The 21493-nt window shown below is 33.3% G+C and overlaps 1 protein-coding gene and 1 pseudogene across 1 annotated transcript; one reads left to right on the forward strand and one right to left on the reverse strand.

The window, feature by feature from the left end:
* Window positions 1-11688: 11688 nt before the first annotated feature.
* Window positions 11689-14862, forward strand: LOC110629721 (BTB/POZ domain-containing protein At5g48130). The gene is made up of 4 exons (XM_021776815.2): window positions 11689-12425; window positions 12503-12572; window positions 12658-13809; window positions 13894-14862. Exons 1-4 carry the CDS (start codon window positions 12331-12333, stop codon window positions 14581-14583), a joined length of 2007 nt encoding a protein of 668 aa, XP_021632507.2. The 5' UTR covers window positions 11689-12330; the 3' UTR covers window positions 14584-14862.
* A 4134-nt stretch (window positions 14863-18996) lies between these two features.
* Window positions 18997-21285, reverse strand: LOC122721476 (annotated as a pseudogene).
* Between the last annotated feature and the right edge of the window lie 208 nt (window positions 21286-21493).

Genomic DNA, 21493 nt, shown 5'->3' on the forward strand with positions numbered 1-21493 from the left:
ATAAGAATATGTGTAATTAATTTTCACTATTTTTTTCTCAAGAATCTTCTTTTCTTTTCCATAAAATAGCCCTCGTGAATTGCTACGTTAATCAGCTCGGGCGACGTTTGGATTGAGCCGAATAAGATGAGAGAAAAGAAAAAGAAAATTGATTTCTTGCCTTTTCTTATGGAAGAAGGGAAAGAAAGAAGAAGAATTATATTTTTAATTCCACAGTAAGTGGGGAGAAATACATATTAGAATATTTAAATGCACTTTTTTTATTTGCTTAAATTTTTTCTAATCTTTAAGGGAGATATTTTTGTAATATTTGTTTTCTCTTCATTAATTTTTCATATATATTTAAGAAAAAAAATAAAAATATATTGTGATTTCACATATTTTGTAGTAATAATTTTTAACGTCAAGTAAAATATAATTAATATTTTTTAATATTTTTAAAAGAAAAAATATAAAAAATACTCTTAAAGTTTTACTATTTTTATTTTAAATTTTATAATTCAATTTATATTAAAATATTATCGTTTATTTATTATATTATTTTTTTAATAATATTTAAAAATTATCATTATTTATTAGCAAAATTCAACCACATTTTTTTAATATTAAAAACTGATAGAAACCACATTACATATATATATTACTTTCCCTAATATTCAATGGCTGTAGACATCACTTTCAAGTGTGCAAAGGCAAGTTAGGGAGGTTATTTGGCAGAAGGGAAAGGGTTAAGTAATAATGGCTTTCCCTTTTTAACTGACTAGGCCTTTTATTTGCAGGGCTATTATGTATGCAACATAATGAATTTGGTGGACCTGTTATAATGAATCATTTGGAAGCTTTGCCGTTTGTGTTGTGGCAATAACGCAATCCCTTTACATGTATATTTAAAACAAAAACCTTGAAACAAATAGCACAACCAAAGCTAAGTTATACTCCCAGCTGTAGATAGGGATTGGCTTTAATTCTTTTAAAGCAAAAAATAAAATAAAAGTATTTGGAATCAAATTGAACTGAAAATTTTAATTTTGGTGCCTCAATTTAAAAGATATATGTATATAATTATTGCCCTGAAGAGTTAAACCCTCATTGGTATATGATGAATTCTAAATTTATGTAATTTTTGAATTATACAAAATTTCATGCTACATTTGGTTTATGAATTTTATGGTAGAATAACTCTAAATATTGTGTGCATTTTAGTTAATTCTTTAAATCTAGCACAGTATTTTTAATTTGTTATAATTTTAGGCCAATGATTTAATTCAATTTAAAAACTTCAGAATATATTATAATATACACCTTAAACTTTGATGAAATCTATAATTTAGTCATCATATTTTTAAAATCTTATGATTCTTTACGTAGCCAAATTGGTTCTTCTATATAATTTTCTTTCAAAATTACGGTTAATTTTAATAAAAGCATTAAAATATCCTTTACTATATATATATATATATATATATATATATATATTTGTTACGAAAGATGAGAAAGAAACAAAAAACTAGCGTAGGAAGCTAGTGTCAACCCTATCACTCAGCCGCCAAGATGAAAGCCCCAGCTGCAATTCTTCACATAATTAGCAAGCCAATCAACGGAATAATTTGCTTCTCTGAAGATATATAGGATCCAAAAATTAGAGAAACAAGAGCCCTATAACCAACCTCGACCTTGAAACTCCGTAGTACCTCAACCAGAGTCTTATTATCACACTAAAAAATGACATGTGAGCAACCCTGAGTAAGCTTTATATCAAATTAAACAGCCCACAATTCAACTAAAAATATCGAGTATCTTCTCATATTAGTTTGAAAGTTTACAGAAGAAGAGAGAAAAAACAGAAAATGAGAGAAAAATGAGTTGTACTTTATTGAGGGTGATAATATGTTTATATACAGCATAAGGACCAATACAGTGTTGCCACCTAACCTAGCGACTAACAACTTTCTAAACAAACAGAAATAGCTAATTCACGTGTATACTATTCTCTACACAAACCCTCTCAACCAAATACCATTATGATGGCGAAGTAAACCGCCACAGTAAGTATACTCTATTGCCAAATTGAAGGCTCCAAGTATTAACCTTGCACCAATTAGTGGGAGGAAGTTGCCACATAACAGCTATAGCCTCTTTGCCTCATAAAACATCTGAAGAACTCATGTTCAAATCAACTTCATACACACTAAGTACAAAGGAGTTCATGGAGTTTAAGAGCTGCTTAACTCTCATGTTCCCCTTATTGAAAATGTGATCATTTTGACGCTTTTATAATATCTAATATGCTACATCAAAGACCAACATCCAAGGCAACCCACAAAGAGTAGATTCTTGAGATTGAATGTTAACCTTTGACCAAACAAAAATAAATATATTATCATCCTTAAATTTACCCTTATCCATAGGAGGCCAAAGCTACGCTAAAGCTAGTTTGCAATATAACAATCTCGAAGCACATGGATAGCAGATTTCTTCAACCTGCATGTAAATAGTTCACGTAGAAATGTTGCTCAAATGTCTATGATGTCGTTCCCCACCAATAAGGATTTTACCATCCATGAAAAGCCAAAGGAATATACATATGCTTTTGAGGGCTAGTGTAATGCTAAATATTATCTCAACTCGATTGGGTACTAACAAGTAAGCCTAAGTGAATATCCGCATAAGCACTCTTTAAGGTAAATGAACCAAATCTAGAAGCATTCTAGAAGATAGAGTCGTCTTGTTGATAAGCTCTTGGAGGCAGCAAAGTAATCAAATACTCATAAACTTTACTAGGTCTTTGCTTGGTAATATGCTAATTCTAGTCTCCACTTACAGTCACATCAGCCTCTTGGTGGCACTGGAGCAACTTCACTGAGAGTGGGAAGACTAAGAATCTATTTATCTTTTCAAAATAAAATAGTTTTTCCATTTCTCAAAGCCCAGATATTGTTGGCACGAATATCCTCCCATATGTGGTATATATTCTTCCAAAAGTGAAGGAGGCTTGAGCCATGTGGGCTGTAGGAAAAATAGACTTAGGTACATTGTACTTAAATCGAATTACCTTATAAACCCATAAAGAGTGTGGTTTAGTAATCAACCCCCAGCCAATCTTCATAAAATAAGCTCGATTTAAGTCCATATCACGCAACCCAAGTTCCAACTAATACCATCATAAGCTTTTTCTATATCAACCTTTATAGCCACAAGACTTTTTTATCCCTTTCTAAATCTTTATAGAGTGAATGACCTCCTATGTAATAACAATATTATCAGAGATAATTCTTTCTGGAATGAGAAACAAGATTTGCAGTCTATTCACAATTGTCTTTTTGATAAGCTTATACCAAACATTACATAAGGTTTTAGGACGAAATTGAGTAATGGGTATCAGATGATTTACTTTGGGAATAAGACAAAGCAATGTACTGTTCATCTTAGAATCCATGACATAAGTAGAAAAAATACGGCTAATCTTCTGATATATATCCAGGCCTACCACATACCATTGAGACTGATAGAATCCTACATGGAACCCATCCTTTCCAGATGCTTTCCATGGCTGCATATTATGCAGAGCCAACCAAATTTCCTCATTTACAAAGGACTTGATACACTAGCTAGAGCCTGCTGACTCATTCAGAGAAATCTCCAGTGAATAGAATATGTGAGCCGAAGTGGCAACCCATCCCTATATATATAATAAATATGTAGTATAATATATTTATTGAAAAATACTAAAAGTTAAATTTAACATCTCAATCATAAAGTAATAAAATAATTTGCAAAATAAATTTTCAATTACATATAAAATTATATAAAAAAAAGTTTTTTGTTTACTCTTACAAGCTCTATATGGATTTGAATTTTCCAACATATATTATGAGATACTAATATTATAAAAAAAAATTAATTATATGCACTCAATAAATGATAGAATTTGAACTAATAAATTCCTTAAATCTATATAATTTGATACCTAATCATCTCCGTTAAATTAATATATTTTAGAACATGCTCTACTGCTAATTTATTAAAAAATATTAGATGATATATGTAATGATAATATTAAACTATTTTTATATAATAAATATAAATTTAAAATTAATGGTTATTCAAATAAAAATTTAGATCGAAGACCAATTTATATAATAAAAACTAACTAATTAAATTATTTAAATATAAGGACTATATTATAAATCTTGCTAAAATTTTAGTAATTATACTATAGTTTATTTTAATCTTTTTACATTTAATTTAGTTTTTAGGCTACAATTTCAAAATATTTTGACTTAATTATGCAAGATCAAAGATTGAGCTAAAATCATGCGTGAATTCGTGAAAATATATGGAGTTTTTCACCTAATAAGTAATTTTGTTTTAGAACTTAGATTTCAATTATTTCAAATATTTGATTTGAAATTTGGAATTTTTTTTGACCGAAAAAATTCGTACTTTGAATTTAAATAAGTTATGTATTAATATTTTTTTTTTGAAATAGAAGGTTTTTTTTATTATATTGAATTTAAATTTTGAAGAATAGTTACATTGTCATTTTAATTTTAATTTTTTTATTTAGTTTTATTAAAAATTAAAAATTTTTCGATATTAATGCATTCCGTTCCTCTTTAGCATGTAGACTGCATGCACAAAAATACATGGTTATATTATAATTATTATAATTATTAAAAAAGATAACTATTTAATCACTTTAATTTAGTAAAATTAATTACACAATTCTTTTTATTTTTTAAAAAATATATTAATAGTGGCTACCTTTATAAAGCACATAAACTATTTAATCCTATACATATAACACAACAACCATCTAAAGTAGATTATGTGCTGACACTCGAAAATAGAGTTACGTGAAAAGAGTATAATGAGATGATATTCAATTTCACGGGCGAAAAAAGAAGATCCAGACACCGTAAGTTTAAACTCTTCGTCAAAACTCGCCCTCTCAATTATAGGGCGAAACTCCATGGGGAGTTACTGTTAGAGAATACAATCCAGTATATTCCATTACACTTATAATCACGGGATCCTTTATTAATTAGCCGATACCAACCGAATTTTCTGGAGATGTGATAATTAACTCCATATTTTTACAGTATAAAAACTAATGATCGCAGAGATAAAAATATGCATTCTTACACAATTATTCTTGAGTTCTAAGCAATTCCTTACATTCGTCATTTTTTTTCAGTTTACTGACTTGAGCGTTGGAGTAGCTGCCATAGGCACCAACCACCTCACATTCTCTTTCTTGTAGAGTAATCAATCCCCGATACAGTTTCATTTCAGCTACATCATTTGGTTCCATTGCAGGGAACATCCATTGGATTATCTCTGTTCAATTGGATTAGAAATCGGTCTTTTATTTTCTCTTAAAAAGTAACATTTTCCCTCTTCTATAATCTAAAATGGCTGACAATTCATAAGCTGCTGCTAAGCTTGCTGCCAACAAAGGCGTAATCATTTCCTCCACTCCTAATAGTGGACAAAACACTCCATCAATGGCCAATAAAGCTGATTTGAGCAATCTCAATAATGAGCAGATGCTTCAATACATAAAAAGGCTACAGGTCATTCTCGAGCAGTATAAAGTTCGGGAGGAGGCCTCCTTCATGACTCTTAGGATAAGGGAGGAAGCTTCCATCGATACCTTAAGAACTCGGACAAAGACAATCCAAATGCTTCCAAGCAGAAGGAAAAGCTGGAGGAAGAGGAGTCGACGGATGAAATTCCAAAGGATGTCGACTCGAAGCTGATACGGGCCGTGCAAAGGTACCAGAAGGAGCAGGAGGAAGACTATGGGTGTTAGTGTATATGCCCTAGGCCATTATCTTGGGCCTTTTTGTATGTCGTTTTGGTTATTAATAAAAGAGGTTTTTATCATTATTATTTGTTTGCATGTTACATAATAATGATTATCATCCCTGGTTACTTATTATTATGTTGATAATAATAAAATATAACTGGTATGATTATTGATTGATAATCATGAGATGATTATGTATATGTTGATATAATTCAATAATCATAGATACTTGTTAGAGAACAAAGTATTGGATGGACCCGCATTGAGATCACTACATGGGTCATTGTCATAAGTGAATCTCAAAGTAGTTATGTCTTAATCTTTTGACTTGAGATTGTCATACTTTCCAACATAAGGACTATTATGTTTTGACATAACCAAACATTGTCTTTAATCGGACAATCATAAAGGTTATGATTGAGTATGATAGAAATTATGTAGAGGATATGAACAATCAAGATAGGATTTGTCCTTCTCTTTGAGAGAGATATCTTCTGGGCCCCTCGATAAGTGAGACTGAGAAATGCATGGCCGTGCTCAAATGAATTGATAGTGTGATCAATATCATTTGAATTTATCAGTCTACTTAGAGATCGAGAAATCATAAGTTTGAACATTATAAGTTTGACATTGACCATGACTTATGTTTAAACTAGATATCCTGTGACAAAGGGATTAATACATGTTCTATTTAATAGGCTTTATCGGACTATTAATCCTCATATTAGTTGGGTAGTCATAATGTCTTGCTAGAAGCCACTTATGACTTATAGGCCTTGTTGGACTGGGCCTATTGCCAATTAATGTGAGTCTATTGGGTCACACACAAGAACGTTGTTGATGTGCTATATTAATGGGCTAAAAGCCTATTAGTATAATTAATAATAATAAAGTGTTATTATTATTAATTATTTATTATTATAAGATAATAATATTCAAAAGATCTGCAGTCTATCTGTAACTGTTACAGATAAAGGACTCTATCACATAAAGATACTTGGGTATCTGCGAGATTGTGATAGTGGGTTCTGAACACAACTCTTTTGGGAAAAGAGTAGTACAACTCTTTTGGGAAAAGAGTAGTACAACTCTTTTAGGCAAAGAGTTGTGGGAAAACAAAAAGACTGAAACATATAAATACTCTTTCTACGAAGAAAGTGATGACGACAGTTTTTAGAAAATTCAGTCTAACCGCTGTAGATTGTGGAGCACATAATCTATCCATCCTTGAGAGAGCTAGCACTCTAGAAGGATAGAAGACGTTCGTGTGGATACCATAGAGGGTGTTCATTTGAAAAAGCAGTACCATCAGTCCAACATTGTATCTTCTCAACGAGATTAACAGGTTAGTCTCATATTCTTCTTGTAAATTAAACGAAGCACTCGGATTCTGGGAAAGGAAATTAGAGAAATTTTATTTTTCTACTGCGCCTTTGGGTTGCAATAATATCTGGATTTCTCAACAATGGGCTGGATGATGCCTAGCCCCTGTCAGAAGAGATCTTAGCAGACATTTCCCGCTAAGTTCAAACTCTCAAGTTTTAACAAGTACGATGGAACAGCAGATTCCAGGAGTCACCTGGCAATCTTTAGAATAACAATACAGCTTCAAGAAGTCAATCATTTTGTATTGTGCTGAGTGTTTCCATCAACACTCACAGGTTTGGCTCAAAAATGATAACTACATCTGAGTCCAAGTTCAATTTAGAACTTTGCATAATTCGCTATGTTATTTAAATCCAGGTTTATTACTTGTATACCTCCTAAAAAGCTCTCTTCTGATTTGCGGAAGATCCGCCAAGGACAGGGCGAGTCTTTAAGGAGTTTTATCTCACGGTTTAATGCAGAAGCAATATAGGTGGAAGCATTAAATCATGAGAAAGCATGTGAAGTGTTGAAAAAAGGAACACGCAACATCAAGTTCAGGGATTCCCTAATCAAGAACTCAGCTGCTACGTACCAACAGCTAATGGATAAAATCTAGAAGTACATCAGGCTGGATGATGAAGTCCAAACTGTTGAGAGAGAACAAAATGATGAGTCAAAAGCAAAACTAAAAGTCAGAGAGTTGAGGATATATAAAGACTAGAAGAAGGCCACAAAGCGAGTTCTGCTAAGCCACTTAATCCGGGTGTTAGCCCCACTAAACAAGACATCTCATGCCAAGGCCACAAGATTGGTATCTACCAGGCTGTAATCCGGGTGTTAGTCCTGCTAAACAAGACATTTTATGCCAAGACTACAAGGCAGGTATCCATTAAGCTATAGTTCGGTGTTAGTCCCGCTAAACAAGACATTTCATGTCAAGGCCACAAGGCGGGTATCCGCCAGGCCACATGATCGGATGTTAATCCCGCTTCAAAAAAAGTGTCTAAGGCATTTTCTGCCAAAGCTACAAGGCGGGTATCCGTCAGGCCCATAATCCGGGTGTTAGTCCCGCTAAACAAGGCATTTTATGCCAAAACCATAAGTTGGGTATCCGCCAGGCCTATAATTCGGGTGTTAGTCCCACTAACTAAAGCATTTTATGCTAAAGTCATAAGACGGGTATCCCCTAGACTCATAATTCGAATGTTAGTCCCGCTAGCTAAGGCAAGTTTCTGCCAAAAGCGGCATAAGATAGGTAACCGCCAAGTGAGTCTTTAGGTGTTAATCCCAAAAAATAAAGGCAAGTTTCTTTCGAAAAGCGTCACTAGACGGGTGACCGCTAAAGAAGTCTTTGGTATTAATCCTAAAAGATAAAGGCAAATTTTTATCGAAAAGTGCTATAAGGCGAGTAACCGCTAGACAAGTCTTTGGGTGTTAGTCCTAAAAGACAAATGCAAGTTTCTGTCGAAAAGCGCCACAAGACGGATAATCGACATAGGAGTCTTTGGGTGTTAGTCCCAAAAGACAAATGCAAGTTTCTGCCGAAAAGCACCACAAGGCGGGTAACTGCCAAGCGAGTCTTTGGGTGTTAGTCTCAAAAAACAAAGGCAAGTTTCTGTCAAAAAGTACCACAAGGCGGATAACTACCAGGCAAATCTTTGAGTGTTAATTCCAAAAGGCAAAAGCAAGTTTTCTGGGTGTTAGTCCCAAAAGACAAAAGTAAGTTTCTACCGAAAAGCACCACAAGATGGGTAACTGCCAGACGAGTCTTTGGGTATTATCTTTGAGTGTTAGTCCCAAAAGACAAAGGCAAATTTCTGCCCAAAAATGCCACAAGGCGGGTAATCGCCAGGCGATTCTTTAGGTATTAGTCCCAAAAGATACAAGCAAGTTTCTGCCAAAAAGGGCCATAAGGCGAGTAACTGTTAGACGAGTCTTTGGGTGTTTGTCTCAAAAGACAAAGGCAAGTTTCTACCAAAAAGCACCACAAGGCGGGTAACCGCCAGACGGATAACCGTCAAGCGAGTCTTTGGGTATTAGTCCCAAAAGACAAAGGCAACTAAGGCATTTTATGCGAAGGCCACAAGGCGGGTATCTGCTGGACCAATAATCTGGGTATTAGTCCCACTAAATAAAGCATTTTATGCCAAGGCCACAAGGTGAATATCCATCCAGCCCAAAATTCGGGTGTTAGTCCCGCTAACTAAAGCATTTTTTGCTAAGGTCACAAGACGGGTATTCGCCAGACTCATAATCTGGGTGTTAGTTCCACTACTCAAAGCATGTTTCTGCCTAAAAGTGCCACAAGGCAGGTAATCGCCAAGCAAGTTTTTGGGTGTTAGCCCTAAAAAATAAAGGCAAGTTTCTGTCAAAAAGTACCACGAGGCGAGTAACAGCTAGGCGAGTCTTTGAATGTTAGTCCCAAAAGACAAAGGTAAGTTTTTATCGAAAAGCACCACAAGATGAGTAACTGCCAGGTGAGTCTTTGGGTGTTAATCCCAAAAGACAAAGGTAAGTTTTTGCCGAAAAGTGCCACAAGGTGGGTAACTGCCATGCGAATATTTGGGTGTTAGTCTCAAAAGATAAAGGTAAGTTTCTATCGAAAAGCGCTACGAGGCAGGTAACCGCCACATAAGTTTGTGGGTATTATCTTTGAGTGTTAGTACCAAAAGACAAAGGCAAGTTTCTACCGAAAAGTGCCACAAGGCGAGTAATCGCCAGGCGAGTCTTTCGGTATTAGTCCCAAAAGACAAAGGTAAGTTTCTTTCGAGAAGCGCCACAAGGTGGGCAACCGCCAAGCGAGTCTTCGAGTGTTAGTCCCAAAAGATAAAGACAAAGACAAGTTTTTATCAAAAAATGCCACGATGCGGATAATGCCGAGTGAGTTTTTGGGTGTTAGTCCCAAAAGATAAAGACAAGTTTTTGCTGAAAAGCGCCACGAGTTAAATAACTGCCAAGCACATGATTGAGTGTTAGTCCCAAAGTCGTGAAAAATAATTGTAAGCTTCAAATCTGAAAACCGATGGGGGACTTTTAATATAGTACAACAATCGTCCAAAGTAGGCTACGAGCTGATACTCGAAAACAGGATCACATGGCAAAAATTTGAACAGATGATACTCGATCCTATGGGTGAAAAAGAAGATTCGGATACCATAAGTCTAAACTCTTCGTCAAGACTTGCTCTCTTAACTACAGAGTGAGACTCCATAAAAAGTTACCTTTAGAAAATATAATCCAACAGATCTTTGTTATACTAATAATCACGAGATCCCAATCAATTAGTCGGTACCAATCGAATTTTCAGAAGATGCGATAATTAACTTCATTTTCTTACAGTATAAAAACTAATGATCGTAGACATCAAGATACATATTTTTATATAACTATTCTTAAATTTTAAGTAATTCCTTGCATTCGCCATTTTCTTCAATTTACTGATTTAAGCATCGGAATGGCTGTTATAGACGCCAACTACCTCACATTTTCTGTCTTGTAGAGTAATCAATTATCAGCACAGTTTCATTTCAGTCACATCACTTATATTTTCAAATCATTAATTATTTAATTTATAAAAAGACTAAATAATTAATTTAATCAAATAATAATAATAACTTCATCAAATAATAACTATTTAATCTTTTAATTCATACAGAGACAAAATAGTTTGTTTTACCAAATCACTAATGCTAAAACATTGTATGGTTTACAGAAATTCACTTACTAAAAATAATTAACTGAATTAGGGAATGTAATTTATTTCCGCTTTATTAAAAAAAAAGAAAAGAAATAATTTAACTAGATTAAGAGAAGTAACTCCTTAAAATAAATGGCCTTAACTTCTACCAATTAAACAAAAATATAATTTTACTACTTCTGTAAATTTGAAATTTGTTAACCGAATTATCTCTGAAAAATGAAATTTAAATAATAATTTTTTTACTTTCTTAAAAAAAATAAATTTTTCGCCAAGATTATTATTATATAAGAAAAAAGTAAGTGGGTATGAAATAGAGGAGAAGGTAATTAAGTAGTAATTAATTTTTGGGATTGAGAATTGCATGCAAAAGTCCCTTTCCTTTTCCCTGATTTTCAGAAGCCGTGCCGTCCTGGGAGTTAGCAGCTTACTATGCTTTTAAAGCAAACAAAGCTTCATCCCTACTTCATCTCCATCTCCATCTCCATCTCCATCTTCTATTTCTTTATTCTCTCTCTCTCTTCTCTTCTTCCCCTTTTCGACTTCCCAATAAACCTTCACATTTCTCCATTATCTCTCTTTTTTATTCTTTCCTCCTCCATCTATCAAGTACTACATTATTATCTTATTCCTTTTTTTTCAACTTCAAATATTTTCATTCCGCTAAATAGTTACTTTTTCAGAAGTGAACTCTCAGAAAAATTAGCTTATTAAATTAACAAAAGTAAGTTATTTTCTTTTCATAAAAAAAAAATCTTTGATTTCATGGGAATTAAGAAAAAAATCTCAACTAAATAGACACAATTTTCATATTTCGTTTGAAACTTTAAGTTACCTAGCTGAATTACTCTCAATTAAATAAGGCCTACTTTCTTTGTATATTCTTTTCTATTTCTGTGAATCTACCCTATAAATGACTCTGTCCATTGACACACAAAAGGAAAAAACCTTTCTAGTTTTACTTGTTTGTATATTTTCCACTTTCATACAACAGAATTGTCCCAGAATAACATAACTAGTAAACAAAAACTTCAAGAAAGATGAAAGTGGTAATTTGTGTATTGGGGTTGACAGAGGAATTCTTCAATCTCTCACCACCACTCGAGGAACGTTGTTGAAGCCTTAAATTTTGGATTTTTGAGTTGTTCACCCGTGTGCATACTGACCTTTGACCATATATAATAATAAGAATAAATGCAAAGTGTTTGTAGATTTGCCTGATCAAACCTCCTCTTTTTGCTCTTTCTTTCATTCCTTTTCTTTCTTTCCCACTGGTTTTTCTCCATTCTAGAAACTCATATTTCGCAGTTTTACTTCGATTCTCGAGATGGGTTTCATGCATTTATGGCCATTCAATGAGAGAATGAAACCAGAAGCATATGTTTGTTCTTACAGTAAAATCTGCAGCTACTGTTAATATTTTGTTTTCATATCAGTTTCAAGAGCTATTTTAATGGAAGCTGCTAGCTCCAAAGATAGTTCAGTTGCTTCAAGTCCTTTTCCTTCTCCTAACATTGGAGCCCTGCTAAAGATTAAGATCATTTCATGGTAAGAAACATCTTCCCACAAGATTTTCATATCTGATTGTACTTGATTAGCTGACATGTTTTCGGATCTTGTCTCAGGAGTCAAGAGACTGGTCTGCCTGTCACTGTTCGTGTTCGAGTTGGCGACAGAACATTCAACCTTCACAAGGTAAGTTAAATATTCAATGGCAGATTTCATATCTAGTTTTTTCTTTAAGCGACTTTCAGATTTTTTTTTTTTCTGTTATTTGCAGAATCCTCTCACTTTGAAGAGTGGATATTTCAGAAAAAGATTGATGGAAACAACTGAGCTTGAACTGCCACAAGAATTCCCAGGAGGCCCAGAAGCTTTTGAAATGATTGCTTTATTCCTTTATGGTTCTTCCACACTGATTGATCCTTTCAACGTAGCAGCCCTGCGATGTGCAGCAGAGTTTCTTGAAATGACAGAAGAGTACTGCTGTGGAAATCTCTGCGAGCGCTTTGATCTCTATTTAAACCAAGTTGTGTTCCAAAGTTGGGATGATACATTGATTGTTCTTCAGAGGTGTCAAACTCTGGTTCCCTGGTCTGAAGATCTGCTAATAGTTGGCCGCTGCATTGAGTCTTTAGCTTTCATGGCTTGCATGGAGATTCTTGACCCAGAAAGGAGAAGGGACAAGCCAGTTGTTACATTAGAGTCACTGGCTGATCAAGCTTGGAGCTGTGAAACAGCCAAGGAGATAGTGATCCATGATCTCTGGATCAAAGATCTCATTGCCTTACCATTTGGATTCTTCCGAAGAATAATAGGATCATTAAGGAGACAAGGAATGAAAGAAAAATATGTGAGCCCAATCATTGTTTTCTATGCAAACAAATGGGTACTATCTAACAAGACAAGACAGTTCTGGGAGAATTCAGGCAACAGAATTAGCGACATTGATGCTAACAACAAAGTTTCAGTAATTCTTCAAGGTATTCTGGATTTGCTGCCTGTGAGAGAGAAATCCAGGAGAGTGATTCCTGTACGATTTTACTTTGCATTGCTTTCTAGATCTTTTGAAGTTGGCTTGAGAAGTGAAAGCAGAGCAAAGTTGCAAGATCAGATTGCAACCCAATTGCATTTAGCCCAGGCGGAAGATTTTCTCATTCCAAAAACTGCAGTAGACTCAATCTCTTCCAGCATGGAGTTGGCTACCATGGAGAGCATATTCTCCACATATTTATCACTTACCAAGGCAGCAAATCATCCTCTTTCATCCACCAACTCAATCATTGCAGAGTTATGGGATACATATCTCTCTCGTATTGCCTCTGATCCAAAAATGGAGCCCAGAAGACTCATGGAACTCATTGAAACAATACCCATTTCTTACCGACACAGCCATGATCAACTCTACAGAGCCATCAACGCCTTCCTGCAGGTAGTGAGTGAGCCTTCACAAACTAAGAGTCTTTCCAGTTTACTGCAGATTCCCCCTAACAGTATCCTTGTTCTTGTTTTTCAGGAACACCCAGATGTTTCCCAAGAAGAAAAGGGAGCAGTCTGCAAATATCTGAACTGCCAAAAGCTCTCACAAGAGGCATGCATTGAAGCAGTTCAAAATGAGCTGATGCCTTTACGTTTGATTGTCCAGGCTCTATTTGTTCAGCAGCTGAATACCCACCAAGCTTTCAAAGAATGCTCAGACTCATTCAGATATGCACAATGTGGTGAGTTCTCTGGCAGCCTCTCAAGCTCAAGGTGTCCCAATTCCAAAAGCCAGAATTTAGCTGAGAGTCCATACAGTGATGGAGCAGAGCCAGTGAATAGAACTTTGAGTTTCTTGCTGCAAAACGACATTGCAGCTCAAAGATATGAATTGTCCAGAAAGGAATATGAGTCTACAAGCTTTAGAATTCAGAACCTTGAACAAGAGCTCTTGTCCTTGAAGAAGAACCTTCAATTGCAGAGCAGTTCAAAGCCAATTCCAGCCAAACCACAAAATATGAAACCATATGGCATGGAGAGCAGATCACTGAGCAAGAAGAGGAACCCATTTGGACAAGTTACAGGCTGCATCAGTTCTGTGAATTTTGCTTCACAAAGAAGGTATGCTAATAGACTGCTGAAGGTCTTTCGCCGGATTACCCTGTTCGGAAGTAGAAAATCAAAGAGAAAGCCGGCCGCCTCCGGCCAGTTGGTCAAATCGGTGTAGCAGAAGAAATAATATATGAAAATTTCATGGCATGCTGATTCCAAACAAATATTATAAACTGAAGCCAATGCCTTGCAAGAGTGAAGAAGAGAGATCATTCAAGGAAGTAAGATGTGAAGTCATTGTGTGGAAGAAGCCATTACTTCAATTTTGAATGGTAATTTGACCAAAATAATGTTGAATTCTAGTATAAAGTTTATGATTTGTGTTCAACTTAATTTATTAGTATGTAATTTTTTAGAATATTTTGTATAAATTAAAGTCTTTAGCTTTTATGTCAGAAAAATACTGTTAATATTTATTTAAAATTAAATATGTATGATATTTAATTCATCTGAATTTAATTATTTATATTATTAGTCCCTCCAATTAAAACTAAAAAAAACTAATTTTTTTTTAAACTAAATACCTGTTTTGAATTTGTAGATAGTAATGTATTAGTCTAAAATATTATTTTTGTATTAAGATAAATTAAAACTTTGGTAGGTCAACTAAAAATTTCTTGTTTGATGATATAGCACATCATAATTTTAAAATAAATTTATTTTAAAAAATATTCTAAATATTTTTTGTCTACGTCTTTAGTCTAAAAACTTCTAAAGAAAGCTAAACCAAATGTCAAAGTTTCCAAAAGAACTCGCCATTTATTATTTTTTTTATCGGAGGAAAGGGGAAGACGAGGGGATTTGATTCTAAAATTTCAAAATCAACATGGATACCCGCTGGCCATCCAAGCTAAAAGGCTCGCCACTTCTCTCCTTCACAAGTTACGTTTTATATACATATTAAAGTTATTCAATAAATAACTATATATATGATCGGATGTTTTTAATCATAATTTTAGTAATTACAACAACCTTGATACTTATTAATCTATTATGATATAACCTGGTGGATTAAAATATATTATTTAATTAGAGATTCAGATTCGAATTTTCATACTCCAATTTTCTATTAAAAAAAATTTGATATTTATTATATCAATTATCACATATAATTGTATGAATTAAAAGGTTTAGTTGATTCATATTATTTGTTTTATAAAATTATAGTTTATTTATGAAAAAATTATTTTTTAATTCTTGAGATACAGCGTAATTAATAGATTCATCTCTCTATTTTTAGAACCCAACACTTTCGCTCTTAAAATTTAATTCCGTCAAAATTAGAAGTCAATCCGTAACAAATACAGTTAGTGATAAAAAATATCGAATTATCCTTTCTAGAATCCAACACTTTAATCCCTGAAATTTAATTTTTATAAAATTATAAGTCACTCTCTCAAAAAATTAAAGAAAAAAAATATGTTTTCATCTCTAAAATATTATATAATTAATAGATTTGTCTCTCTATTTTTTGAATTTAACACTTTAGTCCCTGAAATTTAATTTCGTTAAAATTTAAGGAAGAAAATCTCAAACACAATCTCCATAAGCAAATAAAAATTTTAATAAATTTAAGATTCAAATTCAGTAAAGATAATAAAAATTAAAATACATAAAATTTAATTTATTAAAAATAAAAAGTTAAAATTCAATAAAAATTATTTTTGTGATGTTGTTTGTTGTCGATCACTGTTCGCCAAAAATTCATTAAAACGCCTCTGACATTTTAAAAAGTCTACTAGTTAGTATTTTCGTTAATTTTAATCGTTAAGTATTATAAAAAAAATCTAAAATACTCATGATATGGAGGGACTAATTAGTAAAATTTTTAATAATTTGAGGGATCTACTAATAATTTTTTTTAAACTATAGGAACTAAATAATAAAATATTTAGTAATAAAATTAATAAAAAAATTAATTAGTAGACTTTTTAAAATGTCAGAGATATTTTAATATATTTTTCAATATTGAGAAACTTAATAGCGAGTTTTTTCATACTATATAGACTAAAAAGTAATTTTTTTGTTTTATTATTGATAAGAGTATTTTTAGATTATATTTATTCTCTTTTCTTTATTAACTTAACAGAAATTTTTGATAAAGGAAACTTAGATTTTTTCGGAAGGACCTTAGATTTTGACAGAATTAAACCTAAGAACGAAAATGTTAAATTCTAAACAAATTCATTAATTATATTATATCTCAAAAACTAAAAAGTAATTTTTTAAAAAAATTATCTATAAATCTCTAGATTTTTAACGAAATTAATTTACTAAGTCTTTATAATTCTAACCTCTAATTAAAATGTTCCACGTGATTTCAAATTAGAACTATTAAATTCTTTTATTAGAGAACTTTAATCAGATTTGTTAAATTTATGTGAAATGTCTTTGACTTTGTCTCCTTATAATTTGTTGTGTCCGCCCCCTCTAACCCTTGCAATCCTATGCCAATTTGTGCATGATTCAATCTCTTTATTCTCCTTTCTAGAAAATCTTAAAATCAATAAAATTTCCAAACAATCAACAAGTAAAATTACATTGTACTCCAATTGACAAGGATTCATTGAGGATCCTCACTTGAATCTCACTCCAAATTCAGCCGACACAGTAGCATTTCCTTCATTTTTCACATTTTGGTATTTAATTCTCCATCGATACACTATCATTGGGCGATATAAACTAAACACTTCTTTATTGTCTCTCTTCACGACACTCAGAAGCATTAATTGAAAACCCATCCGATTCCTTTTTCTTCATTGTGTGAAGTTTCGCCTCACATCAAGCTTGATCGAGAAAAGCTTACATCGTCGACTCTACAAATCGCGAGCTACTTCTTCACCACTGATGCTAAGGACTAACCAAAGACTCACAGAAAGTTCGTCCACAACCCAGCCAAGAAAATGTGGGAGCCAGAAGAGAGGATGAGAGAAGATAAGGAAGTAGAGGAGACGAATAGAAAGAGAAAAAGGGAAAGGATATGGTTTTGGTAAAAGAATCTAAGGGTAATTTTATAATTTTTTAATTCTCTCCTTTTATCGATGATTATATTAGCAAACAAATAAAGTATTTCACTGAATGATCTAATGGTTTTATTTTGAAATTACGAGAAACATTTTAATTAGAATTTAGAATTATAAGGACCTATTAATTAATTTTGTAAAAATTTAAGGACTCATATTAATTTTTTCTCTATTTATTAGTTTATTAATATTAGCCCGTTCAATAAATATTGAAATAGTCAAATTTATTAATTTCAATAATAATTTAATAATTAACCAATACAAGTGGAGCCTACATTAAAAAAAATAATAAAATTTTTAAAAAATACTATTTAATTGAAAAAACTCATTTGATTTATAATTTTAAGAATTACATTAAAATATTTTGAGTTATAAAAATTTATTTATAAATTTTTCTATATTAAATATTATAAAAAAAATAAAATACTTTCAATACGGAAAAATTTAGTTTTAAAAATTTAAGGACTAACTACTAATAAATTTTCTTATATCACAAAACCTAAATAGTAAATACTTAATGGATAAAATTAAGGAGCCCATCAATAAATTTTCTATATTACAAAGGATTAAATAGTAATTTTTTATGTAAAATTTATTATTCTAACTGTATAAACTATATCTTCTTAATTATTGTCGAAGTAACTATAAAATTATTTTTGTAAGATGGTGGAATATACATATGAAAAAGAAAGGAAAAAAGAAATAAGGGCAACGCTTGAAATATGATTGACACATTGAAGGAGCATATGGGAAAGAAAGCATAATAGGAAGACATGAGCATTTATGGATGTTAGCAGCAAACAGTTTACATGTAATTATGAATTGTTTCCTCCATGTCCAAACACACACACAAAGCAAAACAAATAAATTATACATCTTCCTTGATATATTATTAATCCTCGTTTACAGTTACACCAACACAATGTTCTCAGTCAAAAAGGAAGAGAATCAGCACAATGAGCTGTTGTCTCAATAATTCACCTTTGTCCCATTAATGTATCCTATGGATATAAAAACTTACCTGCCTGCTTAAGAATAGTGAAACAGCAGTCTACAACAGAAAAAACTAAATTCAAGCATAATGACAATTAGTAAATTACTAAATGGAAATATGTTAATTGTCAATGCTAGGTAAGCATCTTTGCAAGATAACCTCCATTCTTAGATGAAACAAGAAAACCTGGTGTCCCTGCACTAGAGTCAACTACAGGTCACAGAATGCACAAAATTGAAATATCAAATACTATATCATGAAATTCTTTTTCTTGTTAATGATGACTGCCCTCCACCATTAGAACCCTGAAGATGTTAGTCTTGCAGTAGCTGTGACAAATAATAATAAATATGTGTTTTATTTCTTATACTTTCTATGATAAAATGCAATGCAGCTATGAACGAGAGTCGAGCTCATAAAATTATCACAAGTTGAGACCTCATAGGAATCATATTTCCTAAAGCACAAGCTTAGGATGAGCACCTGAAAGAAAATTGACATGATAAAACCTTCATTTTACACTAGCACATTTATCAACTTCCTTTGCTGCATGCTCAATGGTTTCAAGAGATGATCCTGGAACATCCTTCACTAATGATTTGGCTGCTGAAGAATCACTGCTGTCAGTTGGAAAAGAGAGCTTTGAGTCATTTGTCTCACCAGTTGCACCAGGAAACTGCAAGTCATTGACCTCTATAATTGCATCAGGAAGTTGTAAGTCCTTCCTCTCTCCACTTGCATCTGCAAGCTGTGGATACACTTCATCTTCAGTAGAGTCAGCAAGCTAAAAGTTCTGCTCTTTAATTACATTTGGAAGCGGCTAGTCCTCCCTTTCATCTGAATCAGGAAGCTGTAAGCCCTTCCCCTCTTTAGTAGCCTCAGGGAGCTGTGAACCATTTCCCTCTTTAGATGCATCAGGGAGTCACAAGTTGTTGGCCTCTACGCTTGCATCAGGAAGCAAGTCCTTCCCCTCTTCAGTTGCATCTGCAAGCTGTTGGTTCTTTTCATCTTCAGCAGAGTCAGAAAGCTGAAGGTCATGCTCTTTGTTTGCATCTGGAAGCCTTGAGTCCTTATCCTTCTCAGTTGATTCAAGAAGTTTTAAGTCCTTCTCTGTTTTAGTTGAATCAGGAAGTTGTAAGCCCTTTCCCCCTTTAGCTGCAGCAGAAAGAGGGGAAGTTGACCAATCCAACCCATTTATTGAGAATGAGTATGCTAAGTAGGCAATTTATCTTAAACTAGATATCTACAAAATTTAAAGAATAAAGCCATTAAAGAATTCATCATATGTAACTATAATAGCTAAAATAGTATACATCGAAATTTAAGCATAGCACCATTCTTTGGAATTCAGATGATAAAGATATAGGCCTCACTACTTGGTGTCGATGTATCTAATGCCTTCCAGTAAAACACTACATCATGGTTCATTGTTGGCCCACTTTGTTTTCCATTCCACCTAAGCACAAACGGAAAATGATCATGGATGGGATCCTGATTGAGCTTTGATCAACCGATATTCAGATGAAAGTAACTCTAACACTGAAAGAAGCAAGAATTAGTCAAGGCTACCATTATAATTTAAGGCTATTACTTTGTCTAATACATAAATATTCCCACCATCTCATCTGAAAAATAAAAGCATATCATTTCTAAGGCAATGAATAAATAAATAAATACAGCTAAAGGATCTACAACCAGTAGCAAGGTTAAACAACTGCAGATCGTACTTTGTGATTTAACATGAGCATTGCTAAGTGCAATGAACAAGAAGGCTAATGCCGTTGCACCCCAGGCATAGTTCCCAGCTTCTTCAAAACTTCCAAACAATGGAAGGTCCATGACAGGAACCTTATTCCCAGTGGTTGTGGAGAATATTGTACTTCCCATAAGGTACAGAAGGTAACCTCGCATGCAGCACTCAACCTCTTCGCTAGGAGCATCCTCAGGACATTGAGAAAAGAATTCCTTCAACCAACTTATCTTCACCGTGCCACTGCTTGCATAGTTTAAATCAGGTGCTTTCCCCAGAAGCCTTTCACAAACAGAGCTACAAGTTGTAAGTGTTACTCCAATAACAGGCTTCCCATTAATTGCCAATCCAAGCAATAATGCAAAATCTTGAAGAATCACCGTCATTTCACCAACGGTAAAGTGATGTATTTGTTTCTCTTCTCCACCTCTCAACTAGTGCTGAGATGAGAGGATTATCTAGACTAATAGCGGGAATCTTTCTTAAGTACCCAACTCCAGCTTTCTCCACTAACTCTTATCTGTTTTGTAGTTAGCTTCTACTCACCCAGCTTGAAGGGTTGCTCATGGAATCTAAGTGCACCACGTTCACATATGCATTTTCAGACAAAATTCTTGTCCATTATTAAGCAGCTTCAACAATAAAATATTTACACATCCACTCACAATATCAGGATTCCTTTACAAACCATTTTATAAGGAGAGAAACTTGATTCATAATTTAGAAACAAAATGGGTGCATATGCCTACCTAACATACACCCATACATATAAAATATCTTTGGCTAACAGTAGCACTTAACTCACAACCCTTCCCTGCTCATCAGTGCCATGAACCAGTACGGATGTACTGGTTCAATATGCACATCATACTTTTGTATGCTAAGTTTGTTGGGGAAACTCAAACCAACAATAGAGGTCCATTAAATGGGTGCATGTGTCTGTGTTTGAAAATAACTGCAGGTCACCTGGCCATCCCAAACAGCAGCAGAATCATGCTTGTCTTGGTCATAAAGTACAGAACCATCAATTGGTCCAGGATTTGCATTCATTTACTGGTTATAGATTGAAACTGCTACAAAAGCAAGCAAAAAAGAGAGCACAATTTTAGCTCCATAAAAGCAAATTCAAGTCCAATAACATAATTTTAACAGATTCCATTCTAAGTTCAATTACCAGAGTTCCAATAAGAAAGGAACCAAATTGTAACGAAGTAACAAGTATTTCACTTGCACAAAATCCAAACTTTACTTTGTCCCA

Source organism: Manihot esculenta, chromosome 13 (assembly GCF_001659605.2).
Source record: "Manihot esculenta cultivar AM560-2 chromosome 13, M.esculenta_v8, whole genome shotgun sequence".
Lineage (NCBI taxonomy): Eukaryota > Viridiplantae > Streptophyta > Magnoliopsida > Malpighiales > Euphorbiaceae > Manihot > Manihot esculenta.